At 38.2% G+C, this 20,476-nt stretch overlaps 1 protein-coding gene across 5 annotated transcripts in view; it reads left to right on the top strand.

Moving 5' to 3' along the window:
* Nucleotides 1-1,196: 1,196 nt before the first annotated feature.
* gdpd5b (glycerophosphodiester phosphodiesterase domain containing 5b) overlaps nt 1,197-20,476 on the top strand; it is a 44,426-nt gene continuing 25,146 nt past the window's right edge. For 3 of the 5 annotated variants that reach the window (XR_010667131.1, XM_020644590.3, XM_020644589.3), the window contains exons 1-2: nt 1,198-1,652; nt 15,566-15,737. Coding sequence is in view for 3 of the 5 variants with exons in the window: in XM_020644590.3 (XP_020500246.1) it covers nt 15,621-15,737 (117 nt within the window). In the remaining 2 variants the exon portion in view is untranslated. Of the gene's footprint in view, nt 1,653-15,565; nt 15,738-20,476 lie in introns of all 5 variants that reach the window. The other 2 variants (XR_002278308.3, XM_029279460.2) reach the window with 1 other exon arrangement.

Genomic DNA, 20,476 nt, shown 5'->3' with positions numbered 1-20,476 from the left:
TGATTGAATCTTAACTGTGAAATAAAAGAAGTTTATAGGAAAAAAGTGGAAAAAAAACTCTGTCTAACCTTTTGAGTATCATCCCCAAAGCAGGCAATCTTATCAAACTAGATTTTTTTTTTCACATGATTTTGTAATGTAGTGCAGCTGCCACTTTTCATAAGCAAAAATAATAATAATAACAGAGGAAATAAATATTATCCATGCAGTCAGTGCAATGTCTTTTTAGATGTTTTCAGCAGACATTAAGGTTAAAATTGATCTTTTAAACCAATATTAAAGCAGGTAGCAAAGGAAACAAAGTTGTATTGTTGAACAATATTTTTGTTTGATGTATTTTCTGAATATCATTGCCCTTCCTCCACCAGTGTCCCACAATAAGGAGTAGTCTCCTCTATAGATTAAGGTGAATATACATTTTTCACAGTGTGGTTAAAAACAGAATGCTGACATTACATACTGTTGCTATTTGTGACTGCAGATGGTGTTCTCCTGACAAAAATCAATAAATCTGTGTCATATAATGAGTCATCTGATAGCTGATGTGTTGGCTTGTAAAATTATGCACTTCTGAATCTGGAATTAGTCTACTGAAGAGAGGTGCCAGGACAGCTTTGGTGGTTTTATTGTTCAATTTGATATCGACGTATATAACATACTGGTTAATGAGACATCTGAATAATGATAATTTATATACTTAGAAAGTCCACCTTATTTTTGTGTTATAATAAAAAGATGGAGAAACCCAGCTGTTAAATAGCCTAACTAAATACTCCATTGTCTAACCGACATGGCTTTCATGACCTTTAGTCAGTGCTGTGTGCTATCAAAATGTTTTTTTTCATTATATTTCAGTATCAGAAAAGTGAATTGGGTCACTATAATAAACAGCTAGATAAAATTTTGATATTAGCACGTTGTTGCATTCATGTTTCATCGGAATTTATGCTTGCCTGATGTTGGACGTTTAGCCCCGGATTATCTCACGCGATGTGAAAGTGTTGATGAGTAACTATGACATCTTGGAAACCTCACTTTCATCCAGTTGATCAAATCCGCGTTTTAGGACTCATAAAAATTCAAACGGTTTAAGGTGAAAGAAGTGCACAAACCCAGCAGTCGGTTATTTTCCATGTGACCTGAAGGCGCGGAGCAGGAGTAAAGTCAGCTTGGTGACGCTCTCTCACTGTACAGGAGGGCTCGACATCAAAAAGACCGACACACACTCCTCCCTCTATTCAGCAGGCTACATAGAATCACTCTCAGGGCTAAAGTAGCCTACCACTGCTCACTAAACAGACGAGAAGGCACGCTTTACTTGAGCTTCTAACGGGATAAAAAAACACCGAAGATGGAGTTACTGAATGGGCTACATGAGACGAAACTCGTTTAGGTAGCCCGACCGAAAGCCTCAAAAACCGTCCGTGCTCACCCGGCTCTTTTCTCCTTTTGTTATCGGTGTAAAAACTTCGGCTCTGTCAGCATTTACGGACCACCCACCCCACACACGTTACCTTTGACACGGGTTGTCCCAGTTTGACTTTCGAGGGCTTTTTACCACTGGGAGAGAAAAAAAGACAAGCTTCAACCTTACCCTGTAATCGCAAAGCTCATCTTTAAATCAAAGAAAAGTGGAAGCAGCTGTCGGACAGGTGAGTGTACAACGGTTTTAAAGGTGACTCAATTATCTGCCTAGGTTACCTGTATGTTTTTTTTAAATAAAATGCCCAGGACGTTATCTGTTATTTCATAACATGTTGTGGTGTAGTCTGTACCACATAGTTTAGCCTATCATATGAAGTGTAGCCTATCTGGTTAATTCGTGACCTAATAACACTATAGGTAGGCTAACAGGTTTCTATCTGTTACAGGCTTTAAGCTCACTAACTAACAATCAGGCTGCTCGCTGGTGGTCTCAAAGACACAGGACACGCCCATGATGTTGTATCTCATTAAAGCTAGGGGCTCCCCTTTTGGGGGAAATAATACACAAAACGTGGTAGCCCTTTCTCATTCAGTTTACCTTTCTCCTAATACATTTGAATTCCATGAAGCTGAAGAAGGTTAATATAGACTCCCCCATCCATATGAAGGAGTGTGTGTGTGTGTGTGTTTGTGTACACTCATGCAGAGCACTCTTTTGCATGATTTATGAGCATGACACCATCATTTTTCCCTGGAAGATGTGGGTTGTCATTTGGTTGCTTCTGGTGGTCCTTTACAGATTAAATGATGTGTTCTGTATGGGATCACTCATCACACTTAGTCTACGTTGTTTATACATTTATTAGGTGAAGTTGCATATAGGTAAAGATGTAAACGTTTTAATTCACATTAAAGCTTTTTCAGAATTGAACTTTTTTTTTTAAGTGTAAGATCCTACATATCTGTCACTACTACACCTGAGGTAAAACAGCAAACACTTGTTTGTTTTTGCTTAGGCTTCTAGTTGACAAATGACATTTATTTACATCCCCTGGGCATGTAGACAACTACTTTTGTAAAAGGATTCTAACCTGTTTGACCAGGGTGTCAGTAGCTGGAAGATTCAGCATGTGTTAAGGCTTGGCGATATGGACCAAAACTCATATCTTGATATTGATTAGCTGAATGGTGATACTCAATATATATCGATATGTATTTTATTAACAGTGAAAACACATGGACAATGAACTACCTGTTTGTGAATTTAAAAAGTAATATAATAAAATAAACATGTTCCTTAAATACAATAAAAGAGAGAGAAAGGAGGAGCAAGGTTAAGAGGGACAGACAGTCAGTCATCATCAGTGAGATGAGAAAAAGGTGAACTGTCACCTCTGTAACGTTATTTTAATGCAACTTAAACTATATCCATATTAACGATATTGTCTTACCCTATATCTTGTTTGAAAATATATCAATATATCTTAAAAACTTGATATATTGCCCAGGCCTAGCATGTGTACAAAAGTGACTGTGCAAGGCTTTTCCCTTTCTCATCCCTTTTATACAACATCCACAGATTGATTGAAGGGCATTGGAGTGGAGTGTGCTGAATGCTGCATTTCCTCACTCATTTTTAGCTTGTACAGCATGGTACATGCTTCTGCATTGTAAGTTGGGCTCCTGACCCAAGAGCAACAAGCACTATGGAAATGTTTTCAGGTCATAAAAATGAAACATATATTGTATGCCTTGTTAGATGAAACATCATCCTCCTTACATTCAAATAGACTTAGTTGGGACTTTAAGAACAAGCTTGATGAAACAATGACACATACATTCTCACTTAAGTTTGATACTTGAATATTGATAAGCTTTTAGGTTATGAAATATACAGCCGTACTGGAAATGCTTTGGCTTAGCTGTAAATGTCTCTAAAGATCAGCCTTTTTTTCATTTGGGCAAATGCCCAGTGAAGAATGGCAGGAGATATAATAGGTCAGAACACAGAGGAATGTGGTATGCTGTGTACACAGTGGAATCCACTTTCTGGTAACCAACTCTTATACAAGCACAGTTCTACAAATTCTTTATTGAGCTCTTAAACCACTTTTTCAATATAAAGAATTAAAGTTCAATGTGAAGTGCTACCTATAAGACATGTAGAGCTGCTCTGTGTAGACAACCTGAAACTTTTGTCATTTCATTGTATTGATTCTGTCGTCCAGCTGTTCTTGTTTTGCCTATGTAACTCTGAATATATACCCATATTGTGCAGTATATTGACCCTCTTTTTGAACAGACACATGTCCAACACTCATCTTATAATAGATGCCAAATTCTTGGATATTAACTCATTTACCAAAAGAGCTTTGTGGTATACTTAAGAGGCAACTCCGACTTGTCTACAATTAGGGCTTGGTATTTCCCACAACCTCACCATACAATATGTATCACGATACAAACTAGGGCTGGGCGATATGTCCTCAAATCAATATCAGGATTAATTGAACATTTTACTTAGATTACGAGCGATTATTTAGTTTTTGTTTTTTGCCCTCATAGTACACTGACGAGGTCTCTACTGTAAATAAGCTCAACTATTAAAGCTGGGATATTTTTGTAATGACAGAGTGCATATCTGATGAACTATTTTGTGGTTATTCATTGAATATTTCGAACTGAAATCAAAACATTGCTTGAAATGAAAACAACACATTTTAGTTTTAAAGTAGAAATTAAGTTTTTCTGCAGTGTTTACATTTGACTTATTTTTGTTCTGTATAATCTTCCTTTAAAGTCAAAATGTGTCCAAACGACGGACATTGCTCCCATGTCACGGATGGGACGTGTCGTCATGTGACTGCCCTGAAAATAATCGAAATAATCGACATGTGCAAGATTACGTCGGTTAGAGGTTCTGAATGTCTGTTTCGATTAATTTCCCATCCCTAATACAAAGGGCCTCAAAATTAGACTTATCCCGATACATTGATTCAATAGCGTGACTCATACTCATCATTAATCAGCTGACTGAAGCCTTTGTTATCAATTACACTGTACGGGCATCAAAGTGCTTTTGGGATCTTCTGAGCCCATTAAGAAGTTGAGGGACATTTTGATATGAAAGCATCATTCAGTGTTGGTTGGGTTGGCACACGCACTGGCTCCATGTTAGCCTAGCCTCGCTGTTGTTGGTATAGCAACTTGTCATATTTAGATGGAGCTTTGCCCAGTGGCTACAGAATTTACCTTGTTTTTTTAGAGCTTGCAAATTGCATGACTCGTTTCCAACTCCAAATTTCCTGCTGTTTTCAAAAATCTGAAACCCTCCATTAAATGTAGCTTGCGCTGCATAGTTTCTCCTTGATGCTTGTTTGTTTTGATGTGGAACATGCCTTGCATCATTTAGTTTGCATTATGTTGTTTGGCTTCTACTGCTTTATTTCAAAGTCCAGCTAACAGACACAGTTGGTGGTGCACAGTTATTTTGTCAAAGCTAAGGGGTACCCTTTGAAAAAAAAACTGAAAAAACATCTCCTTGACTGAAAAACAAGTCATGCTTACTTTTCTTCCATTCTTGGTTATTTTCCCACCGTGTGAGACCCACCACAATAGAGTTAACTGTGGACTTCTGTTACTGAGAAAGCGTCAAATGAGATTGGAAATTCTAGTTTTCTGAACCCTTAAGGTCTTGAGTGTCACATCACGGTTTAATTTCAGAAAGGTGTTGTTTTTTCAGGTTATTTCATGAAATGATTTTATTGCAGACATATAGTATACTTGTATTAAAAAAAGTACACCTGGGAAATATACTTTTATTTCTTTGTGTATACGGAAATCTCCTGAAAAACTTTGGAGAGGGGCCCCAGAGCTAGCAGTAGGTCCAGGCATCCCGGGGCTACAGCCACAGACCCACACTCGGCTCTCGTCCCCGATGTCAAAATCCTGGTCGGACTCGCTTTATCTCCGCGTTTCAGTAACATTGAAGTTATCCTGTGTCTTTCAACGATACAACTTCCCCATCTAAACATAACTTTCTGATCCGAGCTGTCTCTTACTCTCTCCCGTAAATAAACCGAAGTAAACAGTTCCATAGCGCCCCTACAGGCCTGGAGCACTTCCATTTAAGGATTAACTTGCAGCGTTTCTGTGTTTGCAGTTGTTTTCTGGTTGTGTGTGTTTTGACTTAAGTTTCATTTCTGTACTTGTAGTGCGTTTGATGCTTATGCAGTTGTTTTGCCTATTTGCAGCGTGTTTGTGTCTTTGCAGCGCGTTTGTGTCTTTGCAGCGTGTTTGCGTCTTTGCATTTGTTGTGGTAGTTTGAATTTGCTTTTGAATGTGCAGTGTTTCAATATATGCTGGCCGTTTTCTAAAATCTATGTCGTTTCATCAGTGGCTGATCGTTTGACCCCTACCGGCCACCGTACAATTGAGCAAATGTACCGCTCTGCAAACTGAGATAAACCAGCGCTACATCCTGCACTGTTCTGCCTAGGCGTTCTTGCCCCCAGTGGTTGGGGGTGGTTAGGTTTATGGATGAAAAGTAAGATTAGTAAGGGAATATCAGCAAATCAGAGCCAGAGTAGATAATGCCTCCGCAAGGAATAAATACTGCTGCCATTTGTCTGTTTTTCTCTAATATAAATATACATTATGTCTTCGTAGAAAGAAAATTTAAAAAACACAAAACATTGGTTTTCTACTCAATATTTTGTTGAGTTAATCCATTTTAGCATATAGCCTGCTTTCATACACGATGGCTACCCTTCTTTTATAGTTGCATTCACATTTTAAGCATTGTAACTCAATGTCTCTTTGAATGCAAATGTCTGTGTTTAAATGCTAGTTGGTCAGCTAGTCCAAAACTTTGTTCCAAACTGAAATATCTTCAACATCTAAAACGATTGCTGAAGATGAATGCCTCAATTGATCTTTTAACTTTTCTTGAAATGCACAAGCAGGCCAAAGTTTTTACTTTTCTGGTGATTTATCTCAACAACTCCTTTACTACACGGATTCTGGGGCAGCCATTCATGGTCTCTAGAAGGTCGTAAAAACCTACAAATGATTTGTGTTTAAGTCAGGTTGATTTCTCTTTGTCCAAAGTAAAACAGTAATGAGCTAATGTATGAAATATTTTTAGCTACAGATCTTCAGTGGGCATGCATGATGGACGATGGGCATTCTCCTCAGGTCTCCCTGTACAATCTGGAATCACAATACTTAAAGTTGATGTAGAAGCATGGTTAATTATACAATAAGCAGACAAGAATCAGTGTCATCCAGTCTTAGAGGTGATAATTATTCAAACCCACACACCATCAGATGCCTACACTTGGTCATTGTTGATCAGAAGTTAGCTCTGGCCTTTCTCAGACTGAAAAAACGGCGTAACTGGGGCGCAGATGTCCTCGCGGTTATGCCGTGTCCTATATACGAAGGCTCAATGTGAGCGGCCTGGGTACAAATCCTAATTGTGGCTAATTTGCCACGTCATTCCATAATTGATTCACTTGGTTCTATTTCTTTTTCTGCTCTTACCTTCTTATTGCTGTTATCTGTTGATTTGCTTTTAGCTCTTATAGTTTCTTACATCTTTTTAAATCTTTGGTCCTCTTGGTCTCAGCTCGTGTTATTGGGTTCTTGTGTTTCCTGGGTTCTTATGATGGTTCTTGTGTTTCCAGGGTTCTTATGATGGTTCTTGTGTTTCCTGGGTTCTTATGATGGTTCTTGTGTTTCCTGGGTTCTTATGATGGTTCTTGTGTTTCCTGGGTTCTTATGATGGTTCTTGTGTTTCCTGGGTTCTTATGATGGTTCTTGTGTTTCCTGGGTTCTTATGATGGTTCTTGTGTTTCCAGGGTTCTTATGATGGTTCTTGTGTTTCCAGGGTTCTTATGATGGTTCTTGTGTTTCCTGAGTTCTTATGATGGTTCTTGTGATGGTCGGGTTATATATGTCTGTTGGGTATCATGCATGATGGGTTCTTTTCTGTGGAATTGTATTTAATTATTTTTTGTATTTTGCATTTGTTATGTTCTTCCTGTTGTTTCAGTGTTTCCCCTACCATTATATTGGGGGGGGCGGCCCCCCTGAAGGTCAAGTAAAATAAAAATATATATTTTTATTTTTAAAAGATTTATTTTTGGGCTTTTTGTGCCTTTATTGTAGGGATAGGATAGTGGATAGAGTCGGAAATCGGGGAAAGAAGTCATTTAAGGATACCTTTCCGATAGAAAAGGACAGCTGTCATTAAAAGTAACACATGAACATCAAGATTCCTTCAAGTGTTTGTGTCGTCGTGTCGCCGTGTTGGCATGTTGGCTTGTCCCCACCCCCCCAACGCTGTAAACCTAGGGGAAACACAGTGTTTATGTTCTTCTGTGTTTGGTTTAGTTTGTTCTTGTTTTTGCTGTTTGTCAAAGCACTTTGTAAACCTGTGTTTTTAAAGGTGCTATATAAATAAAGTTATTATTATTGTAAACACATACTCTCATACAACCACAAGCACACAGTGCTGTGCTCCCCTGCTGGCTCCACTGATACTGTCTCTGTCCCCTGTTACGCCTCGGTTACCTCTTGAGACTGTACAGAGGGGGGGGTGTGTGAGTGGGTGGGCCCCTTCACCCTTTAATATCTAATCACATTGTAGATTCCTATTGTCACAATTCCGTTAAAAGCTCAGGATAGAAGAACTACATTTATCTATCAATGCTGACAAACCTCTCCATCAACAAGGCTCCTTCTGAGCTCCTAATAAGGCTAGTCCACTTTATCCACATTGCTTTGACAGGTAATGTCTCTGCAGCATCAAGCCAGCTTTAAAAACAACAAAAATGTCTTTAGATGAAGGCTTATATTGTAATGTTAAGCCCACCTTCATGTAGGTATCCCGGATTGTTATTCTTTTTATCAAGATGACTTATGAAAGCAACATCTCCACACATCACCTGACCTACTTACACCCACTGTACCCACAATGAGTGGGTGGGTTTCCTTCTTCTCTCAGTTATTACATTATGTCATGCTCCAATAATGAAATGAGTTCCAGTAAAGCTCTTCCTCTTCCTGTTGTCAATTTTCCAAATAGGAGGTACTGATGGAATGTGTTTAGATTAATTTTTCCTCAGATTATCTCAGACCAATTGTTTTAATTGATGAGCTGTCAGTTTCATGGATGAAGTGATGTCTGGTTGCCTACATCCATAAGATAACTAATTCTGCTGCTCATTGATTGGTGTTTGCCTAGATATTGTGGTCCACTGTTTTCAACTGTCATAACATGCTGTTGGTTATTTTGAATAGTATCAGTATTTCTCCAGTTTCATCTATCTTTGCACCAAAGTTTTTTCACGTTTTTCAGCAAAGCCCTTTAAAGTGAATCAGTTGTAATGACTTTAATAATGTAAGGTGTTATTAAGAGGGCTCAGCTTGCTTGGCCTCAAGTAAACACTAATCATTCACTAACAATGAGTTGTTTGTCCTTCATCAAGCTACTGTGTTCCTCGTTTATATGTTTAGTGATTATATTAATACTTTGTCTTTTCTAAAGCATTGTTTGTCAAACTGAATGCTTTTAAAATTATTGATAATGGCCAAAATGGATCTCAAATTTTAGAATAAGTAATCATTAAATGGAAATTATGACCTGTCCAATAGTCTCTACTGTGTTGGAAGTATCCCTCAATATTTGCTTGCAGGCCAAAATGTTCTAGCTAGCCCCAGTGCTTCTCAACAAGTATGCAAAACTGACTGTTTTTATCACGAGGCCATACGCTTCATTGAGCAAGAAAAACTTGAATATTGACACATTTTATTTACTCATTGTGCCACAGGTATGGTGTGCTTGGAAATCAAAATGCTTTTCTTCTCAGGAATATGCCTTCAGTTCTTTTTAAGATGATTAAGCTGACTTCAACAGACTAACATTGAAAGACAGTCTTGCCTCACATAGCTTCAAGTCTTCTGTTCAAGATGCTGGCAGTTGCTCTTGTGTGAAAACAAATGTCAGAATCAGTTCACCTCGACTTTAAAGCAGACTATTTCCTGCCAGCCCCCTTTGTAAGAAGTCATTGCCAGAGCTGTGTGAGCCAGTGTGTAAACACAGCAGGTAATAGTCTGGTACATGAGTTTCCCTGTTGTTCACACTAAGTGGAGTTTCAACTCTTCCTCCCCATGCTCTACCCAGGTACCCCCTCACCCAGACCACATCAAGTATTTAGAGTTGTGAAAGCACATCTGACATAGATAATTGTCATATTGACATATTTGAGAGGCGACTCTAGAAAATTTCAGAACCTGACTGTCCTGAATTGTCCAGAAATTCCCCTGAATTCATGTGTCAAAGTGGCTATTGGCGTTGATTATTTCACCATCGATCAGTCAATAAAATTTAAAAGCCATACATAGTGTAAACAGGATCTCTTGATTGAATGGGCACATCATTAAAAAACAGTCCTAACCTGAATGGGAAAGTGGAATCAGCTCTGAGTTGTTTTGTTCTGACCCTGTTGACCTTTAAGTCTTTAAGGCCAATGGTGATGTTCGACATAATCACAAATCTATTTTTCTATTTTTCAGCATAGCTGTCAACAATTGGCAAAGCTGATTGGACAGTTTCTGTATAGTTTGTGGTTGAACCTAATGTCAGACTGGGGGAGGAACTGTGGGCGATAGGCTGTGGCCAATAATAGTTTGCCTTTCACCACACTGACTCATGGGAGTGGTTTGGTCAGATTTATATCAATAAGTTATGCATTTTATATTTGATACAACATGCCAAGCGTTATTTAATTTGATTAATGCAACGGTGAAAACATTAAATCCAGGACTGAAAGCCTCACTTTTAGATGGCACTAGACTGATTTTTTTTATCATTCAAACCCAACCTGTTCTTTGTCCCAAGTCATCAAATAAAGCTGCTTGGTAGGTTGCAGAACACTTCAAAATATGATTTTGGATGTACCCTGCTGTAGGTGTGCTTTCTGAATGCTGAATGCAACATGCCAAGCATACCTTGCTTTTATTGTTTTTCCGTTCCTAGCATGATAATTCACTTGATTGCCTTTTGAAATCCACGCTACATGTAGTGATTTTACAGTCTGTCCATTTAGCTGCAGTTGACTGTATACATTATTGTTTAGCCCTCTCAATACCATGTAGGTGTTTAGGGGATTTACATGATTTGTATTTAAGTATTTTTACATTCAAAGTTGTCTGTTTTATTGAGGAGGAAGGACCAAAGGTAATTTTGAGGCAGTATGAAATGATGATGTAGCAAGAAGACACAAGGGTTTAGGGCTGCAACTTTCAGATTAAGTGTCAGATCCCAAGTCTAATTTATTTCACTACTTAAGAACAGAATCCTGTCGTGGTTTGTTTCCCCTTGATTTCACCTGAGCACCTTCACAATATGATTACGTCTGGCCAGTAAGAAACATGTCTAGAGGTTTTTTGTTTTCTCAGGAAACTTAACCTATCTTTGTGACGTGGAAAGAGGAATTATAGAAAGTAGCGAGAAGGTTAGTCTGCATAAGTGTTTTGTCTGTGTTTATTATCTGTGCTTACCTCTCTAGCAAACATCTCTTAATATTGGTGTTCAGTTTACCACGATGGGTCCAGTGATGATACCTTTCTTCTCATTAAAAGAAAAAAAAGTTTTGATCACATTTTGCTTTTGTTATAGCATGAGTGTAAAAAGGTACATAGAGTCACTTCAGTCCAGTTATAACAAACTTACTTTCTCATTATACTGACTTTACATTAAACTCCCACTTTGCATTTTGAACTATTGATTGCATTGTGTCCAAGTGTTAAAACACAAAAATGACTGTTTGAAGATGCTCTGAAGGACAACACATTGAGCATAATGAGTTCAATTTGTGATTTGGACCCAAAGCATAATAATTAAGTTCATGAGCTGATATTTTATTTAGCCTTTTTTTGAACTCCTAGATTGAAACTAGTTGACAGGCTGTACACCTCATGTACACTGAACCGGCCCTGCAAGCCACATTTCCTTTTTGATAAACTTAGACTCGTCTCAAAAAGGAAATGTGGCTTTCTGAGTGCAGTTACAGCTGTTAGTTTAACACCCTAGAGTGGTATGTTAACAGGAATACCTTAAACTCAACAGTGCACAACACACTGCTTGGAATGAGAGTTGAAATAAGCTCAGAATAGTCAAATTAGATAAATACCTCTCGAAAGAAGTAACTAAACCTTAAAAGCTTAATTGAAAATAGATGCAAAGATTTTGTATCGAATTACATTAACATTTTATTGAACCGCTCGTGTCTTCTATAGTGGTGTTTAGGATGACATTGCAGTTGTTTTTGTTAGCTATGTCTTTGAAGAGCTTCTCCTCTCCATTTTTGGGTTTCCTTTGGATCTTAAACTTGTCTGTAGCTTGGCCTTTCACTCTGTTTCTTGGTCGGACGCAGACACTGCTTTCTGCTAGGAAACTGCTGAAGCATTTCCTCGCCTGCAGACTCTCTTCCCTCACTGTGTCGTTGATTTGAAGGAAATGAGGCAGCAGAAAAGAAGATAAAAACATCTGTTTTGGGATTTTCATACACTTTTTATGGACACACAAATGTTAAGAAATCTGCTTACTATGCTTGTAAAAAGCTTTCATTCTATGTTGATTTCACTTGCTAAATATCTTCAATCACTGTTAGGCAATGTATCTGAAACAATCCAAAATATTACTTTAAAGCATGGCAAAATATCTTAATTTGAAAGTCTGACTAAATTTAGTCTTAGATCGCTTTTTGCCCAACCATTTCAGCCTGTGTGGCTCACTCGTCTCTGATGCAGTCAATCACTGTGAGCGTTCAGCCAACATGGTGGTCACGCTTCTGCAGCAGTGTGATCCGAGGTGTCGCATCCATGTTGGCAAAACATGACGGCAAAAGCACAGAGTCTGGGTCGAATAGAATTTCTTCCTGAGATACACGTGCATTACTAATAATCTCGTATTCAGCAGGGGTCTGCCAAGTCGTAGCAGTTTATTACAAAATGAATTGTCTCCACTGGGTCCTTTTCCACTGATGAGTTTTTGGTAAGACATCAAGCTGATAAAGGGATTAATTGCAGCGGTTTTCCTTCTGTCTTTATATAGCTAGGAGGAGGTTTGAGGCCTTTTATCTACCAAGTAAAGAATGGATGAGACCCTCAGTTCAAGGTGACAAATCTGCTGCTGCCTAATTAAGATAATATCCCACATCAAATAGTTGGAATTAAAAGTGTGTGTGTGTGTGTGTGTGTGTGTGTGTGTGTGTGTGTGTGTGTGTGTGTGTGTGTGTGTGTGTGTGTGTGTGTGTGTGTGTGTGTGTGTGTGTGTGTGTGTGTGTGTGTGTGTGTGTGTGTGTGTGTGTGTGTGTGTGTGTGTGTGTGTGTGTGTGTGTTCTGCATTAAGGGTATTCAAGGCTGCAACCGATATGAAGAGCTTTTAGAGGTAAAAATGTTTCAACATAAACCACATGAACCTCTTTGCTGTGACAGACTTGAACGTTCTAATTTATCAACATGTTGCTACATGACTGTCCTCAAAGTCAGTTGTTGTGACTTTGCCAGGTTGACTGAGTCAACCAAGATTTTTCATGTGCATTAGAAGACATGCCCAGACAGATATATTCATGTTTTTGTCTTTTGTTTATGATGTCAAGAGTGGTTAATCCTTGTCAACCATCAGAGGAATACAAACTGACAACATTATTATTGAATTACTTAATTACTTGCCCAACTTAAATAATACAGTATAAGAAGATTATAAGAGAGAATTTAAAAATAAAAAACACAGAATGTGAAATGTAGGAGCTGTTCAGTGGACTATGAGAAAACATCTTAGTGTGTGTAACTACTCACAGAGTGCATGTAAGGAAGATACATTTTTAAAGTCCAGTGGACATTAATGTAACACATAAAGAACAGTTCAGCATTCACATTACTTTGATGTTTTACTGACTGTGGGGCTGATGAGAGTCTGGGTGAGGGGGAGGGCAGGGACTACTTAATCTTATTAGAATTACATTTTTTGAGAACATTTAGATTTATACATTCAAGATTAGATAAAGGAAAACAAAATATGTTTGTCAATGGAAAGATGCAGAGATGAAGAGAATTTAGTTCTCCAAAGTATAATGACTTCAGCCTGTATAATGAATTTATAAAAATGAAAACAATTTGATGAAGTCTCTTTCTTAAAGAGTTTTGGTTGTGATAACTGACTGGTAGACAAAGTTTGACTCAAACTAGCTCTAAATCAAAAGGCACATTTTTACTTCAATAAGAAGAATTGAGCAAATACCTTTTTTTTAACTTAGAGTATAGTGCATATTAAAACAGAAATAAAAATTACAAATGGGGGAAGGAATAATACCTCTAAAATGCAAACAGTCAATGGACTGGACTTATAAGGCGCTTTCTTACTTTCTTTCTTAAAACTCCTCATGTTTCATTTTCTTGTCATGGATAGACATTTCCATTTTCCACCTCTTGACTGGGCTAGAGCAATATATATTTATATAAATAACTATTTGACCATCTGTGTGACCAGAGCCTGCCGTTACATAGGCTAATAAATAACTACAGACATGCTATTTCATCTCTTTTTTTTGAACATGACAACAGCCTCAAAATCATGTTATTTCTAAGCTGTATCCTTCATTTATCAGACAGACAACATTAGTTTAAAATAAAAGAACTATCAGACAAACATATCTGCCCTGCCAGAAGTAAGTATCACTTACTTCTGATCTGATTTATTTCTGAATCCATCACTCAGCCATGTAGCTACCCATTAAAGATGTTTTCTTGATGATAGGAGCATCAAACTAAATTAGATAAAAAAAGTACAATTCTGGTTATATTTGAAAATGTTAAGATTTACTGTACATCCTTATTGACTGCAATTGAAGCTTGTGTATTTTGCTTTCCCTATTGTTATTGAAGATTTAACATTTTTTCAGCTTATCTTCAGTGCATCTGTGCTGTCTTCTTTATCTTTAGGCCTGTCACCAACCTTGTCTTGTTGGCAACATCTCTGTATACATGTGTTTTCTGGATTAAGCAGAACACGTCACCTATTTTTATTGAAGGCATAGGGCAGCCTTTGCAAACTGCCTATCAAGATCCCTGTAGTGCTACAGGGTGATCATTCTCTTTTTTATCTTAGTTTGCCCTACCCAGAGCAGTTTGACTAATAACAGGAAACATTGGCCTGCTGCAGATACTAATGGGCACATGCCCAGAGCCAGCTGGATCACAGCAGGAAGAGTTAACATGTACAAAGACTCTAAAACATCTCATGTACATATTAGCTGTGCTCCCCAAACTGCATGGAAAAGAGGAAAACAAAATGTTTTATTTGTGTCTGCATATAATGTTTGTTTAGTGTCTTTTTGAGATCTATAAAATCACATGTTGTTGCTTAGATACACTTTCAAGAACAGATTGAACATTTGTGTGTGATTTGCAGTTTTGGTAAGAGACATTAACTTGTCAGAACAGTTAGCACTGCTGTTAAATCATCATTGTTATTACAGCTGATTGCAGAGTCTCAGTGCTGATTCAGCAGCAGCTTAATGGGAGGACTGTTTTAACGAGTAATTGGGGATCGCTTAATCAGCCTTCTCTTTTCATGGTGAGCACAACTGATTTAGACCGATATCACTTAAGTTTTATGTTCTGCTTCTCAGCCATATTGAGAGGGTGTGTTGTCCAATCTAGAAGGGCACTATGCGCATGTTCTTAGAGAAATACAGATTTATTATTGTTCCGCACAGTTTTTTTTGTGGGCATTTAGGTTTGGGCTATACTGTATAGGTTAAAAACTAAATCTTTTTCACACCAAACTAGATTGAAGATTAATCTTTTTTTTTCCTTAATAATATTTAAATGACAAAGAAATTACTATAAACATGTTTTACTTTTATTTTGATCAATTAAAGTTGGGTTTGGGCTCTGTCTCAAAAGTTTGGTGATTTTTAAGCCAGTACATACTTTCTATTGAAGCGACAGACATCATGCTCTAAGAAACTATTGGTTCAATGGGTTTTTTTTGGTCTCAACATTTTGTAACCATGTTGTTGGCAAGAACAGTAATGCAAAACATGCCTTGTCTTTTATCTTCTAACAGGGTACTTAAGTCAGTGGGATGTTAGAGCGCTGGAAGCAGGACTGACAGAAGGAGCATGGTGAAACACCAACCCCTCCAGGTCTATGAGCGCCAGCTGTGTTTGTCATGTATCACTGGGATCTACGGTTGCCGTTGGAAACGATATCAACGTTCCCATGATGACACCACCAAGGTGAGAGCTGATGATACCTCTTTTGGGAACTAGTGGTGACCTGAAATTCTTATAACGGCTATATAAATATGCTTTTCCTAGTCATTGTGTTTAGCTTCTAACTGAATCTTTGTAGTTCAAAGTTCACTTTATCTCCTGCAAGGTTGTTTAAGTTGGTGTTGAATATCCCACATTTCCTGATATGGCTCTTTCATAATAAAAGCGCTCCAACATCATTGTAACAGGGGAATTTTATTGTGAAGAATTTGTTGGAAATAAAAGGTTTTTATGATTAAATTCACGGAGATTAAGCTGAGCTGCTTTTAGAGGAGATTTTAAATAACACTGAAAGAAGTAACAGTATTTACACCCGATGAGTCACAGCCTCCGAGTCATCAGTTTTAAACACATTCAGCAGGTAGACCTGTTGTAATGAAGATACAAATCCATGCTGTGCTGAGTGAAAGTGATGCCAAGTCAAGCCATTCTAGTACATAGCCCACATGTCTAAGCCAAACAGAAAGAGATGCAGGTGAGCACACCCAGGTAATTGGCCGTTATTTGTTGAAACTTGGAGAGGGGAGAACACAAGTTTTCCTGATTGCGCTGCCAAAATCCACTTTCATGATGAACACTAAAACCCGCTCTGACACGAGAAGGAGGCAGTGCCGTTTGATCAGTGAGCGTGTGAGACAGCTGGCTCTACTCCGAGCGTCAGAGCTGAACGAGCCGGAGACCGGCCTCAATCTGAGCCGCTGTCAGTCACAAATCACTTCTTAACACTCCCTTTATTTACCTGCACCGTTGTTCAATGGTTGTTGTCTCGTGTGTGCGCTACCATCAAATGTCTGTATTTAAACCGGTGATGACAGTATAGCCAAACTCCATGTTGTTGCAGAACAAAATAACGTTATGGTATTGACATCGGTTTATTGCCCACTGCTGCTGGGAAATACACCAACCAAAGTTTGTACTTCCCACATGCTGCTTTTAGTGATTACAAGACACACATCCTGACATCTTTAAAGATGTGTGACATCAGTGCAGGATACAGTATATATTTATATTAATAGTATCATGGTACTACACATGAGTCATGTCATGTGAGTTCAGCAGCCAATTTGTTAATGCACTGGAACGACATTTGACTGACCTTGTTGAAGCCTTTTACTGCATGTCTGAATATTGAACTTCTACTGCTTTACATCATTTTTTGCTTTTTGACGATTATAGAGAACCTTTTCCTTGTGAAAAAACAGAACTTTATGCATCACAAAATTGAGCAAAGACAAATTAAAGCAGTGGAAAATGAAGCCTCTAGTGCCTTCACTTTCATTGATAATGTGCGACCTACATTTTTGACAACAATGTATGTATGTGAAAAAAAATAGAATTCCTCTTTACAAATTTGGCTGCAGAAATTCCTCAGCTACTATTGTAGGTTGTACATAAATGTGCATCTCTTACAGCTCTGAATAACAAGATGGTTGTGTAGGAAGTGGATTATTTTTGGAAGCGCTCTTGTTGCATGAAGCAGTGAGAACCCCCCTAAAATACTAATCTGTGATTTGCTCTTAAAGCAATGAAATCTTACACCTCAGGGACTATAGATATGCTTCTCTAATACTTAACATTGATTGACAAAGAACATTGTTCTTTAACCAAATAGGCCTTTAATGCCTCCCCCCCACACACACACACACACACACACACACACACACACACACACACACACACACACACACACACACACACACTGTTAAATAACCTTTAACTTACTAGAAGTTAATTTGAGATGAGAAGGTTCCACTGTTTCAGTTGTCTGTCATCTGCACATTTTTCATTCTGTGTGTGTGTGTGTGTGTGTGTGTGTGTGTGTGTGTGTGTGTGTGTGTGTGTGTGTGTGTGTGTGTGTGTGTGTGTGTGTGTGTGTGTGTGTGTGTGTGTGTGTGTGTGTGTGTGTGTGTGTGTGTGTGTGTGTGTGTGTGTGTGTGTGTGTGTGTGTGTGAGATTAAATTTCATAACATTACTTGTGTGTAGAAGTACATGAAGATTCTTTACAAATGGTATTTATTGCTACCTTTTTAAACAGAAAAACAAAACTGTTGAATTTAGTTTTATAGAGCCAATTCAGAACAAATGGGATCTGGTGACACTTTACAAAAAGCAGGTAAAAGACCTTCCTCATAGCTATATTAAAAAGACCAAACGTTAATCCATCATTAGCACAGCACTTTTCAACATTCAGCAAACTAAAGACAAAAAAAACTGATAGGACAATTGTTTAAGTTGATTTTGAATATTTAAAAATGATATTTTAAGCATTATTTTGAATATAACATTCAGACTGACTTTTTTGATCCCCAGGTTAAACCTTCCCTATAATGTGTGTGATGAAGTTTTATTGTTATTAACTGTAACACACTGCCTTTTTCTTAATAACCTTTTTCCATAAATAATCTAATCTTACATGTAACCTGAGAAAATCCTGTGTTATGGTTTTTTATTTGGTTGAATTTGTATTACTAAATTAATTTTCATTAATTAAATCCAGTGGCATAGCTCCTGATGTTATGTTAGTTACAAACATTACTTACGTTTATGTTTGGGTATACTGCAGCCTGGCAGTGTCTGCATATTGTTTTTTGTTTCTAATTTCTCAACACGAGAAACCGAAATGCTTCCACATGTCTGACTACACTTTTTGTCCAGAAGACCGTTTATATCGTTCCATGGCGTCACAGGTCCACAATGGTATCGAGACCCTTCTGTTTGTTTGATGATACCATTAGTGACTATTACATCCCTCCTAACATCACTCAGTTATTATGTATTCGCTTTGGTGCATAGTGCTGGGGGGTAGTGTTGTAGTACTCAAAATCAGTCTTGGTTTCAAGACCGGTCTCGAGACCGCTTTTTTAAGGTTCTGGTCTCGGAATCGAAAGCATTTTTACTCTGTCTTGTCTCGGTCTCGGAATGGGCGAACTCCGGATTTTGAATTAAGACAACAGCTAATGCTTTGACTATGATATTTCTGGTCTTAGTATTGACTCGGTCTCGCTCCCTATATGTCTCGGTCAAGTCTTGGTCTCAGTTAGTGTGTGGTCTACTGGGTGGTGCTACAACAAATTTGATATGTTTGACACTTTAGCCTCCCATGTTTTTCTGGCAGGTTCTGCAGACTGACCTGTCACCTTGAACGACTTGCTAATCATTCATTCCAGTGTAACGCAGTACACGTGTTTCTTTGGTGAATATAAAGCTTTGCTGGCCTGTCCTCCTACCATTACAAAGCTAGCATAGCCTGTCTCTTGACTATTGCATACAGGTGGTGAACCACAGGTGGTGCTTTGTGTTGGTTCTGTGCAGGTTGCACCACCGACCCCTTTTTGGAGCGTGAGAACAAAAACCCCCGCTTTAGCAGATCCTTTACTTTACGTTAAGCATGATGTTTTAAACTGTGGTTAGTAGTGTATTTGGGTTAACTGGTTTTACGTGGTTTGGAATGAAGGTCTGTAAGACATTGAGAGGTAATGACAGTTGGCTCTTATAAGCTTATGGTACACATAATATATATGGTGAAAATGTTATCATAGTGCAGTGCCGTAATAAAGGATAATTTTAATACATTTGTACCTGTAGTCTACCACCAGAACACTAACTTGCTGTACTTTTAACTTAAATAAGGAATAACTACTTACACAGGCTCAGCAACTTGTTCCGACCTTTCCCTTTATCTCCTCTACTCTGTATTTAGGAAGGACACAGAGGTTTTGTTGCTGCAACAAACTTAACAAACAAACATACAACACATGTGTGAACTTTCATGCCCTCAAACACTCGGTTTGATATTTGATTTAGTCCTACATGCCGTACTGTATGCAGGCAGAAACCTTGGACACAGACAAAATACTTTTACACTAAAGCAAATGTACAGCATGTATTAAACCTACATTAGCTATGGGTTACAGTGAGGGTATGGCTAATGAAGACATAAATAACATAAGAGGCAATTATGATTGATCTTTTTTGGGATCATGTAAAAAGCAGGGCTAAATGGAGATTGATTTTGCCCTCTTGTTCACAGGAAACTGGACACCTGTGTGTTTCCTGTTGCAAGTGATTGTCTTGCAGTACAACTGATAAGTTAATGCCGAGTCAGCAATCTTGGTTCATGGTGCTAATCTTTTGCTTAGATAAAACGGTGGTGGATGCATTTGTCTTGACCCTATAAGGCTCAGTTGGTAGAGTTGTCGCCTCTCAACCGGAAGGTTGAGGGTTCGATCCCCAGCTGAGCAACATGTCCGATGTGTCCTTGGACACTTAACCCTGAATTGCTCCGGCTGCTTCAGTGGTGGTGTATGAATGGCATTAGTTACTTCTGATGGATGATACTACATAGTGATCACTACCATCAGTGTGTGAATGTGTAGGTGTGACATGTGGTGTAAAAGCGCTTTGAGTAGTCGGAAAACTAGAAAAGCGCTATATAAGCTCAAGTCCATTTACCATTTACCATAAGAAACAGGTACATGCACTGTGCAGGCTGCCATCATTCACCTGATGTTCCCTACATTGTTTTTTTTCAACACATACTGATCAAGAGAATCAAAGACAGATCAAGACAAGCTGATGTGTGCTACCTTCATTGTAAATACACACAAGCCCAGCCTGGTTTTTTGCTGTCAAGTATAAGTAATGAATCCAGATTTTTTGATGTGCCTTGTATCTCTATCAGCAGAGAGCTGTATTTCCATTCA

The sequence above is a fragment of the Labrus bergylta genome, chromosome 11, assembly GCF_963930695.1.
Source record: "Labrus bergylta chromosome 11, fLabBer1.1, whole genome shotgun sequence".
Taxonomy (NCBI): Eukaryota; Metazoa; Chordata; class Actinopteri; order Labriformes; family Labridae; genus Labrus; species Labrus bergylta.
Note: the sequence above shows the minus strand (reverse complement) of the source record. Positions and strands in the feature narration are given on the sequence as shown.